We start from the raw sequence: 27839 nt of genomic DNA, 5'->3' as shown, positions 1-27839 counted from the left end.
TGCACTCAGTAAAAACCATTGGGAGGTAAAACATCTTGTAACAGCATAGAATACAAGTGCATTATAGATATTACAATTCAAACCCCACTGTGACACAGGATCACAGCAGCTCTTTTCAAACCTTCAAGATCCAGATTTTTTTCCTTTATCTTAAGTAATGGAACATGCAAATATTTGTATGTTTTTCTTCCAGCTACAATTTCCAAGTCCAAAACTAAATCTCAGTGAAAATTCTTTTTGCTGTTATGCTTTAGAATCCAGTAATTTTTATTTTCCTTGTAGCCCCCTGTCCACAGCTCTGAGCAGTGGCATCTCCAGAGTACTTGCTGCACCTTATATGGCAGCTCTGGAATACACATCATGAGCTGTGAGCTCATACTATTTTATCAAAGAGTACTGAATTATAATTTAAAAACTCAATTATAAATCTGATAAAGTATTTTAAGTAGCAAATTAACAATAGATTTTTCTGTAAAATTGCGCACCATTTAAAAGCCTAATTATGTTAAACAGTCAAATGACTCTGAAGTAATCTACTTCAGGAGTGAGGAAACAGGTACTTGCATCCAAATTGGAGAGCATTCCTATTAATAAAATGTATACAGTAGCAAATATGTACTTTCCTAAATTGAGATTGTTTTTTCCTGCTGCGTTTTCTATGCAATTTTATCAATAAGATGAACAGGCCTGTGTATATGTTACACATTCTGAGTTCATTAGAAACTATTTGCCTTACCCAACCTGAGGCTCAAGAGTACAGGGAACTGGATTTGTTGTTTTTAGAGGGAACAAAACTTAGAAACGCTAAGTAGCATTAGTGGGTTATAATGGCATTCTGGATCAGTCAGAGGTGGGAAAGATTAAATCTGCTTTCTTAATTTTTGAGTGGAAAGGATTGACTCTTTCTTCTTAATGTTTGAGTATGTGCAGTGTGCCTTGACATAGCTCATCTCTCTGCTGCTGACCATTTTTACCAGGTAACTTCAAAAAACACGACGACTGACCAGGCAACAGGTTGAGGTACTGATGAAGCTGCCAGTGACTGTGATAACTTTCCTAAAATACATGTTTCTGCAAAGACTTGTATAAGTTTTATGTTGTCAGCATTCTACCCCAGGTACTTTGAGAGCAGTATGACTACATTGTAGCTGCTATGTAGTTTGGAGGTATACAAACAGCTTGAGTCCTGGAATTACATTAGACTCAGCAGTGCAGTATGACACAATTTAATTTACTCTGTTTCTCAGAACAGGTCCAAGCAGAATGAGTTGAGCATTGTAGAATTCTCCTATCCAGGTACCTAAACTAGCTTGAGATCTCTACACTGTCTCTAAACCAAACTTAGGATGCATCCAAAGCAGCCATTTACTTTGTGTACAGCCTTGAGCCTCCCCAATGCCCCCTGTGGGACACAGCCTGGGCACTACTGCCTGTGAGTGTTGCTGTGACACACACCACTCCTCCAGCAGAGCAATGTTCAATATAGCAAGTATGGCCATTGAAATTTGGCCAGAAGCCAAACTGAAATTTGGCCAGAAGGAACTTGTGAATTCAAAATTAAAAGCATCAGTCTTTATAACCTGGGATGAAAGAATCAAACTAAAGACAGCCCAACCCAACTTTATGTGTAGAGGGACAAGAAAATGCTACTAAGAGAACAGGAAGAGTATGTCCAGCAGGTCAAGGAAGGTTGATCCTCTCCCTCTACTTAGCCCTTGTGAGGCCACATCTAGAGTACAGTGTCCAGTTCTGGGCTCCTCAGTACAAAAAAGACAAGGAATACCAGAGAGCGTGCAGTGCAACAAAGATGATGGGACTGGAGCTTTTCTCAGTGATAAATGAATGTGATTCGTGCTAACAATTGTAACTATATTGATATTTTAGAAAGTATTTGTAAAAAAGTAATAGAGGAAAAGGATATGTAATTAGTGTCACTAAACACATGTTTTCAGATATTCATGAGAAAATAGGATGCAGGATGTAGTTTGAGACAAGTAACATCGCAAAACAGAATAGGCCTCAGGATAATTAGAGAGTCGGCCCTGAAATGGACAAAATTGAAATTATTTCAGGTATCTATGAAACAATAAGGCTTATTTTTGGAATATAATGCTGCTTTCTATAACACAAGACTTGGGGTGCATGTGCAACATCTGGGGTTGTTCAAAGGACAGTGACGATGATGAGAAGCCTTCATTGGACGTGATCACCAAAAGCCAAAGAAGACCCCTAAGAAACAAGTGGAGCACGCGCTATGCAGTATAGTGACATAGATTTCAATAATCAAAACCAGGAGGAGATTTATGGGAAAATATTGATGAACATGTATTAGCATACTGTATATAAGTTGTGTTTGGATCCTTTTGCCTTTTGTACGTGAGGCAAGGTGGGAAGACCTCCCTATACCCTGACTGATCGGTTTTGCTTGTGCTTTATCTGAACCGCTGCCAAATTATTTTGTACCTGTTTGATTATATTTGATTGTATTATTTTATATAAAATTGCTGCTCAATTGAAATTGCTGCTCAATTAAAATTGCTGCTAAATTCTAGACATATAGGGACCTCATTCATAACATATCTAATGAGGGGAGACTACAGGACCTGGGCCTGTTTAGTCTAGACAAGACTGAGAGATCTCATTGATCTCAAGGGCAGGTGCCAACAGGATGGTGCCAGACTCTTTTCAGTGGTGCCCAGGAACAGGACAAGACGTAATGACCACATATTAAAATAAAAAAGTTCCACCTAAACATGAGGAAGAACTTTACATTGAGGGTGGCAGCACACTGGAACAGGCTGCCCAGGGAAGTCATGGAGTCTCCCTCTCTTGAGACATGGAACAGCCACCCCGTGGCAGAGGTTTGACCAGGGAATCTCCTGAGGTCCCTTCCAAGTCTGACAATGCGTGATTGTGTAAAAAGGCGTAGATATAACTTGCACATAACAGACATGGCACGTTTGAGATAAAAACACTGCAAAGTAAATTTCACTTTCTCTGTTTGTCAGAGCAGACAACGCACACGAGAAAGGCCGAAGGCTTTGGAGTTCTGGTTCATGTTCCTGACACTTATGGCGCGGGGGTCAGCGTGACGCCAGCTGTCCTGCACAGCAGCACCCGTACCGAGGTGACACGGCCGGGTCCGCTCCCGCTCGGCGTTCCCGGCCCGGGGTGTCGGAGTCAGGCGGCTCTGGCCGGCCCCGAGCGCTTCGCTGGCGGCCCCAGCAGCCGCCCCGCCGGCGGGGCGGGCGCCCTGTCCGGGCGGGGCCGGGCTGGGGCGGGCCGAGCGCCGTCGCCGGCCGGGGCGGCGCCGCCAGAGGAGGGTCCCGGCGGGTCCCCGGCGCTCGCTGCCCCGCCTCCGCCGCCCCGCCCGGCCCGGCCCGGCCCGGCCCGTCCCGGTCCCCCCGCGCCCGCACGGACGGTCCGGCGGGCCCGCGGCCGCCATTGGCTCACGGCGCCATCCGGGCACTCGGCGCGGCGCCGCCGCTCGGCCCCATCGTCCCAATATGGCGGAGGTGAGCGGGCAGAGCGGGCCGGGCGCGGGGCTCGCCCGGCGCCCCGCGGGCCCCGCGCCCGCAGCGCCCCCGCGCCGCCCCGGCACCCCTGGGAGGCGCCCCCGCGGCTGCTCGGCGGGACCGACGGGGGCGGCGGGGCCGGGGCGGCGGACCTGCGCGACCAGGCCGCGGGACGGGCGCGGTGCCGGTGCGCGGCCCGCGGGCGTCGGAGGGGCCGCGGGACGGGCCGGCGGTGTCGCGGCTGCGGCGCGGGCCATGGAGAAGCGCCCGGAGGGAGGGAGGAGGAGCGAGCCGCGGGCTGGGAACAGGGACGAGGCGGCAGCCGGTCCGGTCCGTGACACGTCCCGCCTGGTGGGGCCGGAGGGAGCGGGATCGCCGGCCGGGCCTGGCGCGGCCCCGGGGGGGGGCCTTGTGCCAGAGGAGGAGGAGGGACGGAGAGCGGCAGGCGGGAGCGACAGAAGGAGGGATGGGCGAGGGTGAGCGGGATGGAGCGGCCGACAGGGCGGGACGCTGGGGCTCAGGTTGGAGGGGAGCGGGGAAAAGCGGGGTGGCGGGGAAACGGGGCAGCTCCGACGGCTGCGTGGAATGTAGGGCCCTGCTTGCTGCCGGGCCGCAGGGAGCCCGCTCTTATCTCGCTCTCTCTTTTCCCTGTAGGCTTCCTTTGGGAGTTCGAGCCCAGGTTCGTCCTCGCCCACCTTCGGCATCGGCACCCGGCCTGTCGCCCGCACGCCGTTCTCTCCTTGCTGCTCCTTCCCAAATTTATCCCCTTCATAGTTTTCCTAAGGCTTAGTGTGCACGCTGTTAACCGCCTGCCAGGTTTTTAAGAGGAGATGTGCGCTACGGAATCCTTCACTTAAGTCTAGTTGCAGTTAGAAGTTGGTTCTCGGAACCAAAAATGAAATCAGAGTTGTGTAGCATTTTTGAGTCAACATCTCGGTAAAGCCAGATAGCCTGGAGAGAGACAGCTTCTCTTGTTGCTGATAACTACAGGCTTGTCTAAATTTTTGACTTCTTGGTAATAACAAAAAATGTTTAAAATCATAACAAGAAGTAATTTTTAAGGCTATAACTAAATGCTGTTAAGGTTCTTTGGACTACATTATACAACCAAGCATCATTAACATCAGCAGGGCTATTCTTAAATATTTGGGGAACATACTTTCTTCTATGTAAATACATTCTGCAGTGTTTGTCATAATTTTTAACTATGATGAAATTTGTTGAGTTTGTATTTTTCAATATAGTTTTGAATATTTTAAATTAACATTCAGAACTGCAGGAGAAGTGGGACTTTTAAATGTATAGTCTGTAAAACAGAACTACCCCTTGAGTTAAATGGAACATGAGTAAGAAAAGCAATTAGAAGCAATAGTCTTGATCACACCCTTGTAAGTGCATGTTAGATTAAGGCAGTTGATACTTTCTTAAAACTAGAGTGTGATGTGATGGCCAACAGCAGGAGGATTAAACACATAATGTCATTATTGGAACTGTAGTAGTGTCCACTATGCTGAAAGTTCTGTGAGACCATAATATGAATAGCATGTGAAAAAAAAACATTTTTGGCCTGAATGTTTCTCTACAGTGTGATGTTACAAACTTGGACAGCTTTGTCTAAGGCAAGCTGAACAAAGTTCAATTACCTGCATGTACAGAATGAATACTTAGCATAAATTATAAAAAGTTTCATTCTTTAAGGTTCAGAAATGTTGGTATATACAGCTGTCTCAAGGCTGAAAGCAGTGCAAAGAGGAATATTGTATTATTTTTTGAAGAGAGTTGAAAATTTGTAGTTATTTCTTTCAAAACTTTTGAAGAAGTTCCTTGATAGAAATAGTTCTTGATAAACCTTTTCTTTGATGCTAGAAAGCTAAGGATTGCAACAGACCACTGGTATATGAGGGGAAACCAGAATTGCAACAGAAGTATTAATCTGTCTTTTTCCTCCAACCTGAAAGCCATAAAGAATTGAACATTAAAGAGCAAAGCAACCCTGTAATTTGGTGATTCTTGACTGTGGAACACTGACTACTGATGCAGAATATTTTCATCTTGAAAATTGGTTGACTCCAATGATAGTTTTTCAAATGACAAAGTGCATTTAAAATAATAGTACTTTTTTGATTACTTCTGAGTATTGTCTTCAGTAATTAAAAAGTGTCTATTGGATCACAGAGGTATCACACTGGGTTGTTAATTAATGTGATTCATTAGAAACATTTTGTTATTTTTAGTGTATTTTCCATAGCATTTCTTCAAATTCTTCTGTGTTTATTTTTCTAGATCTAGTGCTACAAATTAATTTTATTGGAAAATCCATGTGTGAGGCTAAAGCAATTGGAAGCGAGTCTCACTTATTTTGCTATTAGTAGGATGTGAATTCATAACCTAAGTTACCTGTTTGCCAGTGAAAAACTATGCTTGTTACCATATAAATCAAATCAATAAAATCGGAGTCTATGGATGACTGTCTTGCAGCTTCTGATATCTCTTTTGATGTATGTGCTTTGTATCTTAATGATGATTTCAAGAGTGTTTTGAACAATCTTTTATTCAGTAAAATATTAATTTGGGATTGTGTTTCCTGAAACTTGGTTTTGCTCGATTAGGTACTTCTCCCTGCTATTCTATTTGTAGCAAGAGAGAAAGCTGTCCTTATTACTTAAAAATATTAGAAGGAAAGGTCATCTAAAGCAGCTGAATTTGTCAAGTAGTTACAAATTTGTTATTCCACTGAGAGTTCTGATCCTGTTTGTAAGAGAATTAATGCAAATTTTTTTGCTGGGATTTAATTTCTTACGTTGGTATAGGGGAAGAAATTTCTCAAATTAAGTTTTTTTTTGATAGTTGGCTCTTTATCATCTGAGGATCATGACTTTGACCCATCTGCTGAAATGCTGGTACACGATTATGATGATGAGCGAACTCTCGAAGAAGAGGAAATGATGGAAGAAAGCAAAAATTTCAGCTCTGAAATTGAAGATTTAGAAAAGGTAAGAGAGACTCTCTCCCTTGTGAATGTACATATTGTAGTTTTCTATACATATTTCGTAAGAACTTTTCTATACATATTTTACTTTTCGTACATATTGTAACTTTTCTAGTGGAAAGAACATTCAACCTGCCCTTCAATTTGTATTGTATAGTGCAGTTTTCTTCAAAAATGCATTTGCAGCTTGTATGAAAGAAAGGGATGTAGCAGTGCATCATCACAGAAAAGGCTGAACTTAGCTTCCTAAAGATACTGGTGCTCATGTTTTCGTTAATTTAGTAGCACATTTGCTTTGGTAGGGAAATCACTGACATAGGTTTTATCTAAGATCACTTGTGCATTGAAACTGTACATTTTGCATACTATTAAAATGGCATCTAGCTGTGTTTCATTTTGTCTGTCAGATTTTACTGTTTCAATATGCAAACAAACAATCCTGCTTTATGCATAATAGGTCACATTAATTTGCTATATAAATGGTATTTCTGTGTTTTAGTTTCATCAGTTTAGCGGATGTACAGAATGATCAGTGTGCTCTTTGGCTTTTTCTATTTCATTTTACACTTCTTAATAAGAAGTTTTTCATATTTACACCTCTTGTTCATCCACGGCAGTGTAGCATGCATTCTAAATGCCTGCTGAACACTGAATGCCCAGAAATTGATGCTGTTTGCATTACTGTTAGGTAACCCACTTACACCAGTCAGTATAACTAGGTTTTGGCCAACGTGCTTCCGAAGAAGTGTATTTTTTAGCATCAAATATAAGGCTGTGTTTATGTAGTTCATGTAAAAACATTTTTTTTTACATGTGGAGTTCACAGTGTTTGTACTCCTGATGTTTTTTTCTTGCCTTACTGCCTTTAAAATTACATTTTTGCTGATTATGAGCTTGCTGTTATAGTAGTGAAGCAGTTGGTCAGGTCTGATGGTTAAAATGGAGTTTTTACTCCACAAAATTCTCTTACTGCTTCAGTAATAGAAGAAGGAAGAACTGAGAGACACTCATCTTAAACACTTTATTACTTTAAGTCCTTATCCTGGAAAGACTTGGACATGAGTTTCTGTTTACCCGTTATGAAAAGTTTTTGCAGGACTAAAACCTTGCCTGGCTAAATAAAAAAGAATTTGATCAGTGTATGAGTTCAACATACATTTTTAGAGGTATCACTTCTAAAGGTGTAAATATTGGAAATATTTTTCATACTCTGATGTCTTGAACCAGGTAACAAAAAAGAAATCTTCACTGTTTCTTGTTTTATTAATTGCATTAGGATGCAAGTATGTTGATAGTTATTAGAATCACTTGATCAAGAGCTATTGGAAAAGACAAGTTAAAAATCAGGTCTTTCTCTTGATTTTTGTCTTTTCTTGGCTGTCTTTCTCTTGTTACATTCTCAGTGGTTAATATAAAATACATGGTGCAGGAGATGAAAGGAAGGGCTTAGAAGCTGCTGTATTGGTTTACTTCTGTGGCCATTTTCATATGTACATCTGTAGCTATGTAGGAAGGAAGTGTTCAACGTTTTCTGTATTTCTCTTGAAGAAATACTGACAAATCATGTTCTATAGTATCAATTCTATAAGGAGCAAATTTTTAATACTTAGTCTTTAGTTGCATCCAGTAAAATGTCTTCCCCAGTAGCTTGACAGAACTTCACTATATGCCAAGAGACATGTTTATGAGTTATTATCATAGAATCACAATATTTTAAACCTTTAATGGTTCCTGCTTTTGGTTTAGTTTTTCTTTGTTTGTTTTTATTTCTGTTCTTCAAAATATGTCAAATATGTCTTATTCTCTTAGGCCTGAACTGTTTACAAGTAATTGACAATATGTTGAAGTGTTGTAAATCTTCTTGTATTAGGAAGGAAACATGCCATTGGAAGATTTACTAGCATTCTATGGTTATGAACCCACGATTCCAGTTATGCCAGGTTCCAGTGCGAATAGCTCTCCAAGTGAACTTGCAGATGAACTACCAGATATGACTCTAGATAAAGTAAGTCAGAATCATTTTCCCTTGAATTGTTGTTATAAAGGAGAAATCCAGGTGGCTTTAAATTACATGTCATAATTTCTTGATGTTACAAAATATATATCTATCTTTGTTAATTTCAATATATATTGTCATTCTGGGATCTTACCTTTTCAAGAATATTGGGCATCTAGTTCTGATAATGGTACACAGCAACTTTAGTGTCACTATATTACTACAAAAGAAAACTAAGTATGTCAACAGTTCTTCTAAAATATGCGCAAAGTACTTTTAAGTAGGTGGTTTGTTAGTTGTTTTGGGTTTTTTTAGTTAAGAAGTGGGATTTTTGAATAATATATGCGATGTCCAGAAATAACTGTGACTTCCACCACACATCAAGTACCAAAAAATGATACGAAAATGACTTGAAAATGTACTCTTGAATGCTTTGGAATTTTATTTTCAAGTGCATACCTTTTAGAAAAATCTCAGCCATGGGGGGTGAGAGATTGTTTTATGTGTAGTGACTATATGTGTTGCATTGCTGATACAAAACCCTGAAACTTTTGTGGTTTATGAGTTAACTTTAAATTCTGAGATTTTATTCTGATTTTTGGCCACAAAGCATGCGCAGCTTGTAGTTGAGCTTAAAAAGTATGCAAGTAGTAAGTATATGTCTTTTTTTTCTCCTGTGGATATGATGTAATGGTAAACTCCACAGAAAGAAGGATATAATGGTGGCTCTGCACATCTGATTCTCATTACAATTCATGATTGTGTTGAGGCTACAAAAATGTAGTCGTCTTGTTGTCTAATACAGCTCTTTCCCTTCCAAATCTCTGTTAGAGGAGTTCAAACATTTCTGCAAGTGGAGGAAGTGTGCCTTTTCTTTCTTAGTATTGTTTCTTTAACTTATGAAAATGTCAGATTATTTTGGTGTTTTATTACCTAGAAGTATCCTCTTAGCAAAAGTCTACAAAAAATTGGGCTGGGGTTTTTTTTTGGTTGGTTGGCTTTTTCCCAGAGTTTAGGAGGCAGTAATAGGCTTTTAAAGCTTCAGTATATCTGTGATGCAAAGGATGCAAAATGCTAAGTACGTGAGGCAGTTTACATTGGTGTTTCTTACTGGAAGCAGGTGGAGGAACATCTGAGATTGATACTTGCAGAAATTAATTCTGGTGCATTTGTTTTAATAGAAGACAGAGGGGAACCACTATGTTTGACTCTGAAATGGAAGGTTTTATTCTTAGAGTTAGTAGGAGCGAACCAGCTTTTTCTTTAAAGAAGTATGGTCTGGTACATTTTCTTATGGGAAGGTAACTAATTTTAATTAATGAGCCTTACAATTGGCTGAATCTAAGTGCTTACCAGTCTATATTTTATAGTCACTCTGAGGTTTCTTCTTTTTTTTTTTTTTTTTTTTTTTAAATGATACAGGAGGAAATCGCTAAAGACCTCTTGTCGGGTGATGATGAAGAAACACAGTCCTCTGCTGATGACTTGACACCATCAGTTACTTCACATGAGGCTACTGACTTCTTTCCTCGGCCACTAAGATGTAGGAAACCTAATTTTATAATAGTACTCAAAAAGTTGTAGCATTATATATAACTTCATACCTTAAAATACCAAAATTGAGGAGTACTACTCAGTGTACAAGGAGTTGAAAACCAGTGCTTTGCAGGATGTTGTACATGAACATTGCCTTTGGTTGGCATTACTGAGTACCTAGAACACATTTGATTCTCTGTTCAAAGCACAAGTAAAATTCATTTCTCTATAAATACAATGACTTCATAGTCAATAGTTAATGCAGTATTGAGGAATGCCCTTCATGATTTTCAATATGTTAGTGAATTATATGAACATGTAACCCATTCTTTTAAATTAGTGTTTCTGTACTAAAATTTTTACTGCTGCTTTTAAGCCAGTGACTCCTCCGTGCAGCCTGTGGATGTGAACTGGGACGCAGTGTCTTTGTGATTATTTCCCTTCACACATTCTGCACTTTTCCATAGGACTTCATGGGGTGAGCCAAAGTAGTTTTATATGGGATGGGGCCTGTAAACCCATGACCGCCAAAATTTCACTATCCATGGAGCTGTGATGGGAAAGAGCCAGTGGTTCAGTTATCCAACCTGGATGAGATATTTCTCATTACCTGTTGCATCTCATTTGTTCACTGGTGTCCTAGAGTTAGAGCAGTGTGGAGGACTTATATCACAGTTTTAATTTGGCAAATATCTCAAGGTATTCCATGGGGGATTTCATTTTTGTAGAGGAGGGGGGAATAAAGGGATTTTGCTGCCTCAGTCACCAGCAATCATAGCCCTTTGCATGCTGTTGTCTGATAAATGCAGGGCATTTGTATTGAAAGAGAGATACAAAAACCTTTAAAATTGCAATGTCCCTTTTTCAGTTAAAAAAACTCCAAAACATGCTGGCACTTAGGAGCTGTTAATGAATATGATGTTTTAAGTGCGGCAGCTTCATAGAGAAATGTGTTAAGCCCCTCATCTGTACTGAGGATTAAGAAACAGTCATCTTTGTTCTCTGCTGTCATGGTTTTCTTTCAAAATGTTACTTTATTAGAACATTAGGCTGGACATTTTAAGATCAAGTATCCACCATTTCAGGGAAGGAGATGTCAGTTCTCTGTGCTGTTGGCAGTTCCATCTTTTTTCTGGTCTTTGTCCGTTTCCCAGATTCTAAGATAACGTTAAGTTTTAAGATACGCATTATCTAATACATAACACAGACAGTTTCCTTACGTTTACATTAACTGGGCAAAATAATTGCCTGATTGTCCAAGCATATTGTTCCATTCATTCAGGTTAGCCCCTTGCTTGCTACTTGTAAAAACAAAAAGTGATAGACTGGTGATTTTAGTAGTTACTGTGGAAGAAGACCATCAGTCCATACAATCTTGGATAGTATCTCTGATGTTCATGATGTTTTAGTTGTGATGAAGCTAAAATTTCAATTTATAAGTATGTTTTTTCTGAAGTTGGAGAATACAAAATAGGTGTAATTGTGTCACAACTGTAGAGTCCCTTCTGATGGGGATTATACAACTATAAAAATAGAACTGCTTCAGAACCCAGTGCCACAGCATTCCAGATTATAAAATATGAGTTATTCTATGAAGTATTGTATTTCACTTGTTTGGAGGGCTTTGCTGTATTTCTTCATAAGGGAAGGGAAAAAAACAGGGTATAAGAGGAATAATGAGTCTTTTGCTCTCTTTTACCTCCTCCATTTTGTATGTCTCTCCTGTATCTTCATTCTGTGCTAAGGCAGCCTGGTGTAAAGGAATGTTGTGAATGCCCATTAAAACTTCTGTTGAAAGGTTTTAGTAGGTAATAAAGGCATGCCTTCAGCTTTACTCTCTTTGTGATTAACCTGAGGCTGTGTCATAGCCCTGCAAGTTTTCTGGTTTTTCTCTATCTATAAATTTTTATTGAGAAAAATCAACCAGAAAAAAAATCTTGTTTCCTTTTGACGGTTGGAAATAGAGTAGATTGTGTCATTTTCAATGGTGATAAGTGTTTCAGTTCTGCAGTATACAAATATCAGTGTGTTCTGACTTTATTCTAGTTTGGTTCTGGTAGAAATCTGGATCAACAGACACACAATAAGTGTCTCCCTGAATAAAAGCAAGTGCTCCTTTCAAAAGTAAATGATAACTTGTAGTTCTATGCTTGAACAGAAAATTCTTTGTAGCTAAAAGCAGACTTCTTTGTTTCTGAAGCAAACACCACATGTGATGGAGATAAGGAATCTGATGGTGAAGATGTAGAGGCAGACAATGGTAATTCATCTGAAGATTTGAGAAAGGTAATAATTATAAAGTTAGAACTTTGCTGTTAAAAAATACAGTAACATTTTTAATATGTATCTAAAATTGTACCTTCATTCAGGAATTCTATGTCACATGCCAGGTTAATGACTTTTTTTATACTTGTATACACAAAATATTGTTGATCACTTTCTCTCTTAATTTTTATTACATTTTCAGGAAATAATGGTTGGTTCACAGTACCAGGCTGAAATTCCGGCTTACCTTGGCAGATGCAGTGATGATGAAAAGGGTATGTTCTTCTAATTGTTTTACTTCTTGTTTTATGTTTATACATAGCTCTTGATGGAAAAATGTTATTTAAATTTGTAAGGTCAATTCAGTTACCTTGCTGAAGTATCAGAGACCATTCAAAAAAGGTACTAGAAAATTGAAGTAGCACAGCTGTATACACTTACACCTCAGAAGTGTGACTCTCCAACTTAGAGAGGACATTCTTATGACAAAATGAGAGGCTTAATTCTGAAGTGTCTGGTAATATCAGGTGTCAACTAACTGTAGGAATTAGGAGTTTTGTTGGAGAATCATAGCTGGTCTATTTGCATGTAACTTAGTTTACACTGAAGTTGTTCAAAACTGTCTTTTTCCTTGCCTTTTTTTTTTTTTGGCAGGTAAAACAATATGAGTTACAAAATTGATATGGAAAACAAAGCAATAAGCTATTTAAATTTCCTTGTATAGGTCCTGTTATACTGTCTCTTAAAAATGGGGTGTTTTAAATATGATGTTACTCTTGTGCACATTTAGGTTAAAAACTGCAGTTGTGCTAGAGTGGAAAAAAAGAGCCTTATTTAATAGAGTTTTTGTTTCTTTAGAAACATAGCAAATATAATTGTGAAATTAAAAATGCAAATAATGCAAAAAATTTGCTCATGGGATGGAACAGCTGTGAAATTAGGAAACAGGTAGGGTGATGTAATAATAAATAAAGGGCATTCTGTGGGTTTTTTTCTGTAACTTTTTGATATTCTGTAAGGTTCTTAACATTTAAGGGGGATATTATTTGAGTGAATTGTATTGAATCTTTTCACAGTTTGTTGTTGAAACCTGCTCTTTTGAGAAATAATCCTTTGCAATAGAGAAGAAGAATGTTTGGTAGAGATGGAGCTGGAAGTGTTAGGAGGTGAATATCTTTGTGTTGATTAAGATTTAGGAAAACCTCCAATTTTTTAAGATTCCAGCATGGTGCTAGTGGGTTGCAAGAAATGGAGGAGTAAGGACTGGATTTATGTGGGTAGTTCTTTTACTATTTCCCCATCTTGACTTATGCTTAGCCAAGAACTAAGGAAGTTCTTATAACCAGAGGATGCCCAAGGAGGGGTTAATCTGACGATTTTCTCTGTAATGAGCTGGTAGTAGAGAGAGCCAGTGAAAGTGTTGTCTGATAGCATGGCCAAGAGCAAAGGGGTAGCTGCCAAATCAGAGAGCTCAAGGAGCATCTTCTGAGGTTATTAGTAACAGTCTCCAGCAAAATGCACTGCCTTGTCTTGGTTGATAAAGAAAACTGAAGGGGAGTATCACCAGCACTCTGGAAGTTTGGGCTTGGTAGTAGGGCTGGAGGGTTAAATGAAAGCCTCTTCAGTACGCCTGAAGAACTAGTGATGGCAAATAGGGGCTTACATTTGTGCTGTGTAGTCCAGCTACCAGAATTGAGATAGAAGGCAGTTCTGCACTCGTATAAACTTTACACTTGGAACGTGTCTTACTGGAAGCTTTCTGTGTTGATAAGCCGTAAAAGAACTCTCAAAGGCATCATTTTATTCTTCACCTTAGCCTAATGTTGTTTCCTGCAGTTTTAGGAGAGCTTTGAGCAATCTCCAACTTTTCTGCTGTAACAGCCATTAGGATTCTATGTTTGAATTAAGTAACTCAAATTTTGTATTGCCAAGAGAGTACATAAAACATGATGCGCAACAGTATTCACATCTATTGCTCAGAGTAAAAAATTTATCGTTTAATCTAGTATTGAAACATATTCACAGACTAACACAGGTTCAGGTCAGCTCTTGTGTGTTGTATCGTCCTTGAAATAAGCTGTCTGAGAATTGCAGATGTCATTTCAATGTACTGTGGGGGATTGTACATCCTAATCACTTAAAGCATTCAACATATCAAGTTCTTAACTGCATTCAGTTGCTACTGAATGAAAAAGCAAGTCACCACATTGCCATATAGATTGCCTTTTTTTTTTTACATAATTTTTGGCCAATTTTTAGTTGAAAATTACTAAATAGCTGAAGTGATCTGCAGTTTAAAAGTGGTATGGTCATGCTTGATTTGATTGCTTCTGTGTTCTTGTTCTTTGTGAAATAGCTTTTAATGTTACAGCCTAAAAAATGTAATACATGGCATGAATGGATTTCTGTTTTATCAGCTTATGAAAATGAAGACCATTTACTTTGGAAACCTGATGTGATCTCAGAAAGTAAAGTTAAAGAATACCTTTTTGAAACCTCCTTAAGAACAGGAAATGAAAAAATGATTGGCAGAATTCCTGAAGGACTACATACACGTGACAATGAACAAGTAGGTTTTATATCCTGTTCCATTTGTGACACAGAGCTCTGTAATTAACATGTGGTCTCCTTCTCTGCTTTGTGCTATATATCAGTATTGAATATTATGAAGTCAAGATCTTAAAATTTTTAAGCACATGCTTAAAAGTCTGAATGTTGGCAGCCTCGTGATCTGTGATGTTTCTGATTGTCATACTGTTGACAAGTTCAGCCTTTTTAATAATTACTTTTTGTGTTTTACATTTCCTTACTTAAATCTTGCCTCAGCTTTTGGGTGGTTTTGGTTTTGGCTTTTATTTTTAAATTTTCATCATATGTAAAGATAAATCCTCTATTTTTTTATGCTAGATATGTTCACTGGAAGACTAGAGGTTTAGAACCTTTGGAGGTCTAGACGGGATATTAGAAAACTTTGACATTTTCTAAAGCCTTTTTTTATTTTATAGGCACTGTATGAACTTCTTAAAAGCAGCCATAATGTTAAAGAAGCAATTGAGAGATACTGCTCAAATGGAAAGGCATCTCAGGGTAAGGGAATACCTGTTTTTTTTTCAGAAAAGTGTGGTTTAAAAAAACAAAAAGCTGTGTGGAAAATCCTTGAGTAGGAATCACATTGTCAAGCACATCCCTCTCATGATGATTTTAGCACAAATTAGGTGTAATCTGACACTTGGCCAATTGAAAGTTCTATTACAGAAGTTTGCAGTTTGTAGGAAGGCTGAGGATTTGAGTTTGACCTTCACTTCTTTCCTCCACAGCTGTTGTAACAATGAAACAGATTGAGGAGAAGCGTGGGGAGAGATGTGATTCTGCTGCTATAAAGTAGTTCTTGCCCCCTATTTATTTAGTATCTCTTTGAGATCATGATTGATTACAGTCTGATAGCATTTGTACCAAAATCAGAATGAGGTTGGTACATAAATAAGCCCCCTCTTTGTGCAAACGTTTGTGCTATGCCAGCCCTAAACGGGCTCTATTGTATAGCTCCATAGGGCATGGAGAGCTTTCCTTGAGTCTGCATTGCAAAATGGGCTTCCATCTTGTTTGTCCTTATTATTTATTAATCCCTTAAACGAAAACCAGTCTCTGTCATTTAACAGAGATGGGGTTTTGTCCTTTATTTTTGCATATGTATTGTGTGAAGTGGAATGGGTTATGAGCTCTGCTACAAGTTGATATTCTGGCAGATAGCCCTCTACTCAGATCCAAAGGGAAGTTCAGTGTATGCAATTTAGGTGCTGTGAGAGACGGGTGTCTAAGTGGTTGAAGGCTGGCAACTAAAGTACCACACAGCTGCTTGCTCCCTTCTGCCCCACCACTTCCTTTCCTAGTGGAGATGAGAATTAGAGGAAAAAATTAAAACTTTGGGGTTGAGCTAAGAATAGTTTAATAATTAAAACAAAAAAAGAATATAGTAAGAATAGTAGTGATACTGATGACAATAATTGTAATGAAAGGGAAAGAGAGAGGAATAAAGCCCCAGGGAGGCGAGTGAGGCACAGTGGCGCGGGTGCTCAGCACCTGCTGACTGATGCCCAGCCCATCCCCCAGCAGCTCCTGGCCCCTCCCCCCAGTTCCCATCCTGGCTATGTCGGTTTGTGTGTGGAGCATCCCTTTGGCCAGGCTGGGTCAGCTCACCTGGCCGTGCTCCCCCAGCCTCTGGGGCACCTGAGCAATGCAGAGCACAGGACACTGAAATGTCTTTAATTGTACAGTTCGGCACCAACTAAAACATCAGTGTGTTATCAATATTATTTTCATATGGGATCCAAAACACACCACTTTACCAGCTACTAGAAAGAAAATTATCTTAGCCAAAATCAGGACGCTAAGGTCAAGCTTAAGGGGGCAATAAGGACTATAAGAAGAATGATTAAAAAACGTCATGTAGAAGAGGAGATTATGTAGACCTTAAAGTATCAGCTGCAGGGCTGTATCCTAAGTCTAGTACCTCTCTGGAATTTAGGTTCCTGTTTCAGGATTGAAAAATACCTCTGTTCTTTTGTGGCCTTTATGCCTTGTGAGGGCTGACCTAGTACAGAGGCTAGATGGAATTAAAGAATAAAGTAGGTATTTATTAAAAGGCCTCAGTGGATACACCTTGGGCACTACAAGAGCCCAGCCAGGGCTACACACAAGATGAACCCAAAATGGTCACAAAGTGCAGGACCAGTCATGAGGTCTCTCACTTTTACAAGTTCTGACTCATTTGCATATTGGAGTTAATTGTCCAGTTATAGCTTTATGTTGTGAAATCCCATTCTTCTTGTTTTTCTCTCTTCGTTCCACTCTTGTTTATGCTCTTAGGCCTAGATTTGGATCGGCTGTCCTTGGGTCCCCAGCTAGGAAAGGAATTGTTTTGTCTAGCTACTATGTGAAGAGAGCTTACCAACACTTAATATGAAGCTCAGAACCACACACTAAAACAGCACAGAATCTGAAAATATAAAAGCTAAAACCTGAGGCATCAGCTTAGAGGCAAAAATTCCATCCTAAGGACTAGTAGTCCTTACCCATACCCCATCCCCAGTTCAAAGGGAATTGTTATATCCTCATTAAAATGTTAAGGGATAGATGGAGGAGTAGAGCCTAGTAGATGAGGGAGAGGTTGTGGATGTTGCCTACTTAGACTTCAGTAAAGCCTTTGACACCATATTCCTCAGCATTCTCCTGCAGAAGATGACAGCCCACGACTTGAACAGGGGCACCATTTGCTGGAGTAAAGCTGGATGGCTGAGCCCAAAGCATGGTAGTAAATGGAATTACACTCGGCTGGTGTGTTCCCCAGGGCTCAATACTGGGGGGAGTTCTGTTTAATATATTTATCAATGATCTGGATCAAGTGCACTCTCAGTCCACTTGCAGGCAAAACCAGTTTGGGTGTGAGTGCTGATCTGCTGGAGGGCAGCAAGGCTCTGCAGAGGGATCTGGACAGGCTGCCTCGATGGGCTGAGGCCAGTGGTGTGAGGTTCAACAAGGCCAAGTGCCGGGTCCTGCCCTTGGGTCACAACAACCCCAGGCAGTGCCACAGGCTGGGACAGAATGGCTGGAAAGGGACCTGGGGGTGCTGGTGACAGCAGCTGAACATGAGCCAGGGTGTGCCCAGGTGGCCAAGAAGGGCAATGGCATCCTGGCCTGGATCAGCAATGGTGTGGCCAGCAGGAGCAGGGCAGGGATTGTCCCCCTGTGCTGGGCACTGGTGAGGCCACACCTCGAGTGCTGTGTCCAGCTCTGGGCCCTCACTGCAGGAAAGACACCGAGGAGCTGGAGAGAGTGCAGAGAAGGGCAATGGAGCTGGGGCAGGGTCTGGAGCACAGGTCCTGTGAGGAGCAGCTGAGGGATCTGGGGGTTTTTATCCTAGAGAAAAGGAGGCTCAGGAGAGACCTTACCATTCTCTACAACTGCCTGAAGGGCGATTGTGGCAAGGTGGGGATTGGCTTCTTCTCCCAGGAAACCAGTGACAGGATAAGAGGAAGTGGCCTCAGCTGCACTCAAGGGGAAGTTTATATTAGATATTGCAAAGAACTTCATGGACAGGGTTGTTAGACGTTGAAATGGATTTTCCAGGAAGGTGGTGGAATCACCATCCCTGGCAGTGTCCAAGAAACAACTGGCTGTAAGATATTTAGTGCTGTGATCTAGTTGATGTGGTGGTGTTTGATCAAAGTTGGGCTTCATGGTCTTGGAGGTCTTTCCCAACCTTAATGATTCTATGATTCTGTAATGCTGTCAGTGTCTATCTCTTGAAGTAGCCTTTATACTATGATCTACTCTACCCACTGAAGCTCACTACTGTTATCATTGTGGAAATCAAAAATACACCACTCCAAGGCAAGTTTCTTAGCAGTGAGACTTTCCATAGGGGTATTTTCTCTTCTTCAAAGGCTGAGAACTCTGTAGTAAGGAATGCAAAATTAATGGGGCTGAGAAAGAAAAAACAGCTTTGCAGTGGAGTGATTATCACTTTTCATCTGGGAACAGAAAGGTCTAGTTTTCAGAGTCTGCATCCAGAGATACTTTGAAATGAATGCATTCAAAGTGAATGCATTTTCCCCCACTGGCTTTAAATTTTAGTTGAGTGGAAACTTTTTTAATCACCATCATGAATATAAGATATCTGAAAAATCCCACCTTACTTATTTATATACCCAAAGCTACAATCAAGATAGGAAATTAACAAGAGTCTTGAATGATGATTGTTGTTGTTTGTCAAACCAAAATCCAGTTTTAGAAAATGTAGGCTTAATTATTTAAAAAAAAACAAAAGGGAGAAAAAAAATTTGCAGTTTCTCCTTAAAAGATCTGAAGGGGTAGAAGAGATCTGTGGCTCTATAGGACCAGGTGTTTATTTGTTTGTTTTTTTTTTCTGGATTGCCTGATATGCCTTATTTTTCAAAATCCTGGATCATGTTAACTATAGTCCCAGTCAGTTTGTCCTGTATGGCTTCCTGACCTAGGCTTAGTGCTGAGGCACTCCTCCGTGGTGTATTATGCCTTTTCCAGGAGTGGAAAAACTACCTCACCAGGGGATTTGTGATATCAGGCAAGGTGTTTCATGTTCTGGCCACTTTGTCTTGTGCTGGATCCACTTGGGTGTTAGTGTCAGGTTGGAATTGCCCTCCTGATGACAGTTCATCCCAGCCTGTGTCTCAGCTGCGATTTACAGTGCCATGCACCAAGGCTGGCATCCAGGCTGGTAGTTGACTCCTGGGTAAGACATGGCCTAGACTGCTGAGTGCCTGGGAGGGTGTGGGCCTAGCACTGTTCCTGTGGTTTGCACAGTAGGGCTGAGCTCTGTCAGGCCTTCTTGTCTGTGATGCTCAATCAGTCAGAACAGGGCCATCCATCAAAACACAATTTTTCTTTGATCTTTCTTCCAGCAACCACTCTTCCTTGTGTCCTGTGTAACAAGAAATATTGAGAAAAATTATCACACTTACCACCTCTGTGATATTTGTCAAACACTATTTTTTCATGACAAACCTGTTAAGAACAATAAACCTTTGAAATATGCTTTGCCTTCAAGTATGAGAGATTTCTGAAATCAAACACTCAGATCATTCTTTGTAAAGAAGTACGTTAAATTTCAGGTAGGATAGTTTCTCAGTAGTGGAAATAAAATGGATCTAAATAACTGAATTACTTTTTTTTTAGAATGCATTTGGATATTCATCCATTAGGAACAAAATTTTTACTCTTTGTAAAAGGTTAATGAGTGAAATCAAGTTTCTCATGCTACTTTTATAATTATCTAGAAGAAATGACAGCATGGACAGAAGAAGAATGCAGAAGCTTTGAAAATGCACTTCTGATGTATGGAAAAGACTTCCATCTCATACAGAAAAACAAGGTTAGTATTTTACAGTTAATGGAAGAGTTGCTAAATTGTATGATACTATGTGAAGGCAATCTGTTTGTCAGAAGCCATACAGAAGAGGGAAATAAGAACAATATTAAAATAAATTTGGCATTTTTGAACTAATTTTTCTTTTCTTTGCACTAATGTTTCCAAATATCATTGGAAATACTAGGCATTGTGAAATGAGTTAATATATTGTCTCTGAAATCAACTTAAGTTGACATTACTTCTATTCATGCATGTGCATTACAATTCTGTTTAAATTCATGCCTTTCCTAGAATTGAACAGTATTTCTATACCATGGCTGTAGGAGGGGAGAATGCATCTTTGCATTTATCTTTGCATTTACACTATCACCAAGTTTACAGAATCAGGCTGAGTTCTGTGTTTTCATAAGGTATAGTCATCTGTAATACTCTATTTTCTGAGCCAAAAATGAGTTCTAAGCTTGGTCCGGATTGCTTCTGATTGACTTCTCTGTGCCTGAAGAATAGGCCTTTTTGGTTTTTTTATCAAAAAACAGTACTTGACAGTATCAGTGTTTCCAAATTTCTTGCATACCTCTTTTATGCTTTTGATACTATGTTAAAGGGTTTCTTTCTTTAGGAGTCTGGTGTTTTTATTGTATTTCAGATGAACTTCATAGGGTTGTGGTTGCTGTTCAACAACGGTCTGGTGGTCTTGCCCAGTACCTGGTTTGACCCATCCTAAATAATTTGGACAGTTCAGATTTTAAGCAGATTTTAACAGTAAGCATTAATGCATCAGAGATTAAAAATATATTTTCCAACATGGAACAAAACACATCTGTTTATGTGTCTGTCACTGTGGACCAGAATTTGTCTAAGAAATCTACTGGGTATTTTTCCCAGGCAAAAGGCAAGAAAGTTTAGGGAAAGTTCTGGGATCCAGTATAAGGTGATGTCACTTGTACACAGCAGGTATCAGCTAGACGAGATGTAGTGTGTGGAGGAGCATAACACAGGATGTGTTTCCTTATCACTGCGGTGCAAAGCTTTAACTGGGACTTCATGCATTTGCATATGGACATCTGTTAATTTCTTCCCCTTCCTGATATGTCTGTGCCCAAACTAGCAAGGTTTACTACTTTTTGGATTTGCCACTGATCTTTCTGTATGTTTGAAAGCACTCAAATATATTTTACTGCCAGACTGTATTAGATAGTGTTGCATACTGGATAGAGTTGTAAAACTGGAACTGTGGATGATGTGATGATGATGTGAAATGTTTCTGCATAAAAAAGTACATACAAGTGGAAGTAATGACTTTTTCTCTAAGAACCTGACTTCACATAGCACCTCCATTCTGGGGAAAGAGAAGCAACGTAGATCAAAATTAGTCTTTTCAGTCTTTACTACCTTCTTAACAAGACTACAGTTTTATTTTGTTTAAGCATTTACAACTCTGTTGCCAAAGCTTTTGCTTTGTTCTGGACTTTCCTCAAAGAAATGCATATCCACAGTCTTTGATACTTCACTCCTCTTAGATCATTCATTTGCTCAGCTTTTTTCATCACAAGAAAGGGTATATCTTACAGTTTAAAAAATGTTTATATATATGTCTAAGTACTTTGGATGTAGATAGAGTTTCAGCCTAGTTTAAAAAAAAATCCAATAATGCATTGGATACAGAACAAATGTAATACTTGAAACTATAGGTCTTTTTGAAGTCTGCAAAGATTTGTTCCAGAACAATAAAAACTAACAGATTTGTTACAGAACAATAAAAACTAACCATATTGCAGGAGTGGGAATTAGAAAGATGACAAAACCTAAGTCTTTGCATTAATCTTGTCAATTCTTCTTGTTCCCCTTTAGGTAAGAACCAGAACAGTTGCTGAGTGTGTGGCTTTCTACTACATGTGGAAAAAGTCGGAACGTTATGATTACTTTGCTCAGCAAACAAGATTTGGAAAGAAGAAATATAACCATCATCCAGGAGTTACGTAAGTAAAATGTTCTTGGGATGTGTTTCTGTTGCAGATCATAAGTGTAGACGACTTCCCCCCCCACCCCACTTCCGTCATGCAGTGTAAAGCTTCAGTGGCTATGGCAACTGAAATTAAATCTATCATCATTTATAGGTCTTGTTTTCTAGTTGCATAATACATTATGGATGCAATATTCTTTTAGGGACTACATGGATCGTTTGGTAGATGAAGCAGAATCCCTTGGAGGAGCAGTGCATTCTTCAGCCTTAACATCTAATAGTCGAACAGAAACCATTCCTGACCAACAGCTAAGCATTCTGAACTCTATTACTGCCAATGAGTTGACAGGTAAATCAAGAAAAAAAAAAATCTTTGTTGGAACTACGCAAACAACTATTTCATTTGCATTTGTGTTCATCTGTTTTCCAGCACTGACAAACAGTGTAGCTACAGTCTGCCACGCTTCAGATGTGAACTGCCTGGATGATGCTTTTCCTCCCATGGACACCTTACCCCGAGCACCAGTTAATCATGTGCCTGTTGGAACAGAAGAATTGCTTAACTTGCCTAGCAATGGTGAAAGTGATTGTTTTAATTTATTTGAGACTGGCTTTTATCATTCAGAGCTAAACCAAATGAACATGTGCAGTGAGGAGGCGGAAAGACCTGCGAAGAGATTGAAAATGGGGATTGCTGTCCCAGAATCTTTCATGAATGATGTCTCTGTAAATAACCTTGGTGTGGACTTCGAGAACCACACACACCACATTACCAGTGCCAAAATGGCTGTTTCAGTGGCTGACTTCAGCAGTCTATCTGCAAATGAGACGAATGGTTTTATCAATACCCATACTCTCCACCAACATGCTGCCCTTCATTCAGAATGATTGTGGAAAACTAAACAAACAGTGGGTACTTTATGCAGTAGTAGTAAACTTGATGGAAGCTATCAGGTTTGCTTAGTCTTTCACTGGAAGTTTGAACTTTATGACATCAGTGATGTCTTTGTATGTATAGAACTATATCTTGATTTATCAAGAGTAATTTCTTTTTTCAGTCCATAAATGTGGAAATGTCATAGGATGTGTGGCAGAGTTTGGGACTAAGAGAACTCTGTGATGCAGCTTTAAGCTCTGCTTCAGTTTTTTTTCCTAAAGCCTGTAGACGGAGGCCACCGTTTCAAAACCAGCACAGAAGTTCTGAACGGATTGGAGTGGCTTTTTTAGTAAGTTACTTTTGGCGTAATGGATGCAGTGGAATAACAATGTTTACAGGTACCGATCCTGATCCCTGCTCAATGTAGCATTTTTTTTCCCCCTTATAAAGGCAGGGATGGGTTTGTTTATTTTAAACTGCACAAACATACAAGGATGTTTTTTAAATGGAACCTTCTCTCATGTGATACTAAACTAGAGCACTTCAGTTTACAAAGCAGCAAATTCATGTTGGTGGAAGCTAGCACAAGGGACTTAAGATGAGTAAAGTGAAGAGCTACACTTGAATGCTGTTGCAAAATTAAAGGTCATGGCTACCTTTCAGAGAAGTAATCATGCTGCCATAGATGTCTGTGTACTTAAAACTTACTGGCTCAAACAGATGAGTTTTAGGCTATATTGTATTTGGAAGGGGTTTGTCCACAACTTTGAAGAGTATTGCAATCATGTACCTTAACTTTCCTAAGGCAGCTGATGTGTAATGCCACAGTCTGCACAGCTTAGGATTTACCACTTAACAGTCCACATTTGGAAGACATCTTAAGTTTTTTGGAGCACTGCAGTTCTAAGTGTTACAGTTTTGAGAGACTATCTAGTTTATATAGTAATAGTAGAACCTTGAAGTACATGCTTGAAAGTTTTTATTTAGCATGGATTGCATTTATTTGTTTTGGCAAGTCATTGGCTTTAAAATGGCACTTCACTTCTTTGGTCAAATAGAAAGGATGAGTAAAAATACATCCCATAAAAGCAACTATTTGACTTCATTACATTTTTTTATTTTGAACCTTGAGTGCAATTTAGCCATCCAGGATGTTTGTCTTGAAAATGTTTGTTCCAATTACTGCTGGAACCAAACATAGTACTGGCTTGTAACATGTTGTAGCATACAGCTTGCAGGGTGTTCTGATGAAAGCCTGAACCTCCCTTCAGTAGGATTACTCCTGTCCTTCCATACATTTTCTTTGCACTGTTTGTATTACAAGTTTAATTGCCACTAATTTGTTTTCATTATTCAAGCAATTAAGTTTGCATTGTTGATATTTTCAATAGTTGCTTCAAGGTTGTGCTGAGTAATTAGAAAGTAATGACTTTAATATTTGAAAGGGAAGAGGGTATTTATTACGCATACTGTGAACTGCATTGATATCCCAAGTTTCAGATGCAGCATGTGGAGTTTTCTTTACAGCATTGTAATGAAGATTGCTTTGAAGTGTTTATGCAATAGCACATTTATCATATTAAAAACAAATTAGTTTAGCACAGTGGACAAAAGTAGATATGATTTTGTAATCAGTTCTTAACTTAAACATCTGAAATATTTAACTTTAGTAAGTACACAGTAAATAACGGGTAGCCTTGGCCCTGTATTGTACTCTTGACATTTTTAGCCAAGTTCTCAGCTTCTTACTGCTGTGTTTCGTGCTGAACTTTGTACCTTGTTTTCTTTGTTTATGAATCAACCCATTTTAAGTAATTTTTTAGAATTCTGGCCATAATCTTCCATTGTTACACATTCAGATTTATCTATGGGTTTACAGTGAGTGGCTGGTCTGTATAAAAATCATACAAAGATGACTGAATGCTTATACCAGTTGCACTTAAATGAACATGCCCATTTTCATTAGTTGATGCAGTAATATACTCAGTTTATCTATGCATTGCTGGGCTCTTAAAGTAGGCAGAGACTTGTCTATAAGGTCTGGGTTGTCAGCAAGTTGAATGGACACTTTAGTTATTTAATAAAGACTTTGACCAAAATTTCAGAAAATGATATGAGAGAAAAATGAATTCCGGGTAGTCTAATATAAATGCTGATCTTATTTAGCCTGTTGGCTAGCTAGCTGGTATCGTTTACTTTTAATTCCTTGTTAAAATGAGGCAATAATTTGCAAGATTTCGTAAATATGTAAATTCTTCATATCTTTTTAGATATCTCTTTCAATATTTTCTGACTACTTCTGTGTATAGTAACATTTTTGTGCATGCTTGATGTGACATCCATAAATTTGTACCACTATGACTTTATCCATGTAAAATAGCTATTTATTGAACTTTACTTTTAAAAGCTGGACTTACTTTTGTTCCTCTCAGTTTAAACATTTAAATGGAGAACTTGTTACTGTTTATTAAAAGAATTGTGTTTTGAAAGTCAGCATGGATATAACCTGAATTGCAACCATGTGAAGAAACTACAATACCTTGGCTATTACAGAGTGAAGCACAATTCTTGTAACAAACTGTGATGAATTCTTTGTCCTTTGCCATGTGTTTTCTTCATACAAACAAACCAAAAAATCTGTAATGGGCAATTGCAGTGTTGGTAAATGTATCCTTTTTATGTACAGGGAATCTGAAGAGGGTAGCAGATTCATGTAGAAGTGTAACTGGTGCTGTGATTATAGCAATACCACAGTTGGTCACACGTCATCTTCCCATGCTAGGTTCTTAAGTGTTTAGTCTTCCTCTTGTAATGGTCAAACTGCTGAATTTACTTGAAGGATGTACAGTACTGTTTGAAGAATACAAAATTGTGTACAATTAGGTCAGTGAATTGTGCAATTGAAACTGAGCATCTAAAACATAGGAAAACTTCAGTTCAAGTAGGACACAGTGATACTGCTTAATTTAACCAAAGTCTCTAATGAGTATTTCAACTTTGAATGTAAATTAATGGATAAACTGACCAACAGGGATGCTATTTGCCCAGCATTACAAGCACATCGTCTACAGACAGGGAAATGAAATACAGTAATTTGTAAGATAATGACAAGGTTACTATTTTTCTTATTCCTATTTTTCATTGAAAGAAGGAGGAAGATGCTATCAATTGTACAATAAAGTAGGAATGGTTATAGTCTTCCTAATAAAACAGAGATTACAGTTATTCTCAGTTCAAAGTAACTACCCTGTGCATAACAACAAATCAAGTGACAATCGGAACATGTTTTAGTATCAGATGTTCAAGAGGAAGTCGCTGTTGTTGCATTGGTTTTAATATTTGTACATAAACACTGATTTTTTTGAGCATTATTTTGTATTTGTTGTACTTTAATACCTGGTGTACAGTTCCAGAAATAAATGTCTGGAAACCTTTCTTTATTTGTAAAGCTCTTCATACATCTACACTGTGTTTGTTACTTCATTTCCAGAGATATTTAGCAGTAACTCTGAATGCATTTTTAAGAACTCTGCACGTGCTAGAGGTACGCAGAGGAGTGAAAAATGCAGCGCACAGTGCTGCAGGTAGCTAATAAGTAATGGTTTCTTTCACACATTTGAAATATTATGGCTAAAGTATAGCAAATCTCAGATGGGAGTTAATTGTAGCTTCAAGGTAAAACATTGCAGCAGTGTCATCCAGAGCTCAGACTACACCTAAACTGTATGGAACACATACCTGTTTTCTGTGGAAAGAAAACTCACCCAATAAATCCATGTCAAGCTCGATTTCAGCTGTGAATACAAAACTTTTACTTGGCTTAGGCCTTAATGTTGAACTTAAACAGTTTGAAATGCTTTTTGCTTTGATTCTCCAGTCCCTCAAGACAGCAAGCACTAATCTTGGACCCTGAATAGCTGTAAGATCTTATGTACCAAATCTGTCAAATGCCAGATGGAGTTAGTCTAGTTTCCTAGACCCAGCAGGCTTGTTTTTACAGTGGCTGGCACAGTAAATCTTCAAGTAAATTTTTTTTGTTTTAATTAGACAGGAGTACAAGGTGGTATAATTCTAAACAGTGAAAGCTGTAATTTGCCAAGTAATGAGCTTTGCTTCCCTGGATGGAGAGATCCAAGGATGTCTTTCTAATGATGGCCAGTACAATCTGCAAAACAAAATACCTGTCAAAAACACTTCAGTTACAAGCTGCGCCTCCCTCTTTTGAGTTTAGCATAAGGATCAATGTTAGAATAAATTATAAGGACTGACCCCATCTAGTTCTTGTTTTGATGCAACTAATTGTTAGCCTTGCAGTACTGGAGTCTTAAAAATGGTTGTATTTTAGTATATGTATATTTAATCTAAACTTCCCTCAACTCAGTTACTTAACTTAAACTTCCGTTTAGGTAGGAAACATTTGTTTCTGTCACTAAAAAGATAAGATTCAGTCCTTAGAGTACTTTGGCAACAAACAGCCAAGTCATAGAATCATAGCATATGTTAAGTTGGAAGGGACCCATTAGGATCATCCAAGTGCAGCTCTGGCCCTGCACACAATACCCCAAGAGTCACACCATGTGTCTGAGAGCATTGTCTGAACACTTCTGGAGCTCTGTCAGGCTGGTGCTCTGACCACTTCCTTGGAGAGCCTGTTCCAGTGCCCAAACACCCTCTGGATGAAGAACCCTTTCCTGCTACCCAGCCTAAACCTCCCTGGACACAACTCCACTGGTCATGAGAATGAAGAGATCAGTGCCTGCCCATTTGCTTCCTCTCCTGGGGATGTTGAAGA

The 27839-nt window shown here is 39.2% G+C and overlaps 1 protein-coding gene across 2 annotated transcripts; it reads left to right on the top strand.

Moving 5' to 3' along the window:
* Window positions 1–3270: 3270 nt before the first annotated feature.
* On the top strand, window positions 3271–26482 carry MIER3 (MIER family member 3). Of its 2 annotated transcripts, none has more exons than XM_038124636.1 (13): window positions 3271–3515; window positions 4170–4194; window positions 6363–6508; window positions 8375–8509; window positions 9923–10043; window positions 12237–12322; window positions 12504–12576; window positions 14719–14870; window positions 15307–15388; window positions 20116–20210; window positions 22059–22186; window positions 22374–22519; window positions 22601–26482. In XM_038124636.1, exons 1-13 carry the CDS (start codon window positions 3507–3509, stop codon window positions 23056–23058), a joined length of 1656 nt encoding a protein of 551 aa, XP_037980564.1. In that variant the 5' UTR covers window positions 3271–3506; the 3' UTR covers window positions 23059–26482. The 2 variants fall into 2 exon arrangements, with proteins under 2 accessions (XP_037980564.1, XP_037980563.1); XM_038124635.1 differs by having other exon boundaries at window positions 3374–3515; window positions 20119–20210.
* The last annotated feature ends 1357 nt before the right edge of the window (window positions 26483–27839 follow it).

The sequence above is a fragment of the Motacilla alba genome, chromosome Z (genome assembly GCF_015832195.1).
Source record: "Motacilla alba alba isolate MOTALB_02 chromosome Z, Motacilla_alba_V1.0_pri, whole genome shotgun sequence".
Taxonomy (NCBI): Eukaryota; Metazoa; Chordata; class Aves; order Passeriformes; family Motacillidae; genus Motacilla; species Motacilla alba.
The sequence above is the reverse complement of the archived record's forward strand: the minus strand, read 5'-3'. Positions and strand labels throughout refer to the sequence as shown.

Coding starts and splice junctions, on each gene's coding strand:
- MIER3 (XM_038124636.1), top strand. Junction 6,509..8,374: donor AAATTGAAGATTTAGAAAAG/GTAAGAGAGACT, acceptor TTCTTGTATTAG/GAAGGAAACATGCCATTGGA. Junction 12,577..14,718: donor ATGCAGTGATGATGAAAAGG/GTATGTTCTTCT, acceptor CTGTTTTATCAG/CTTATGAAAATGAAGACCAT.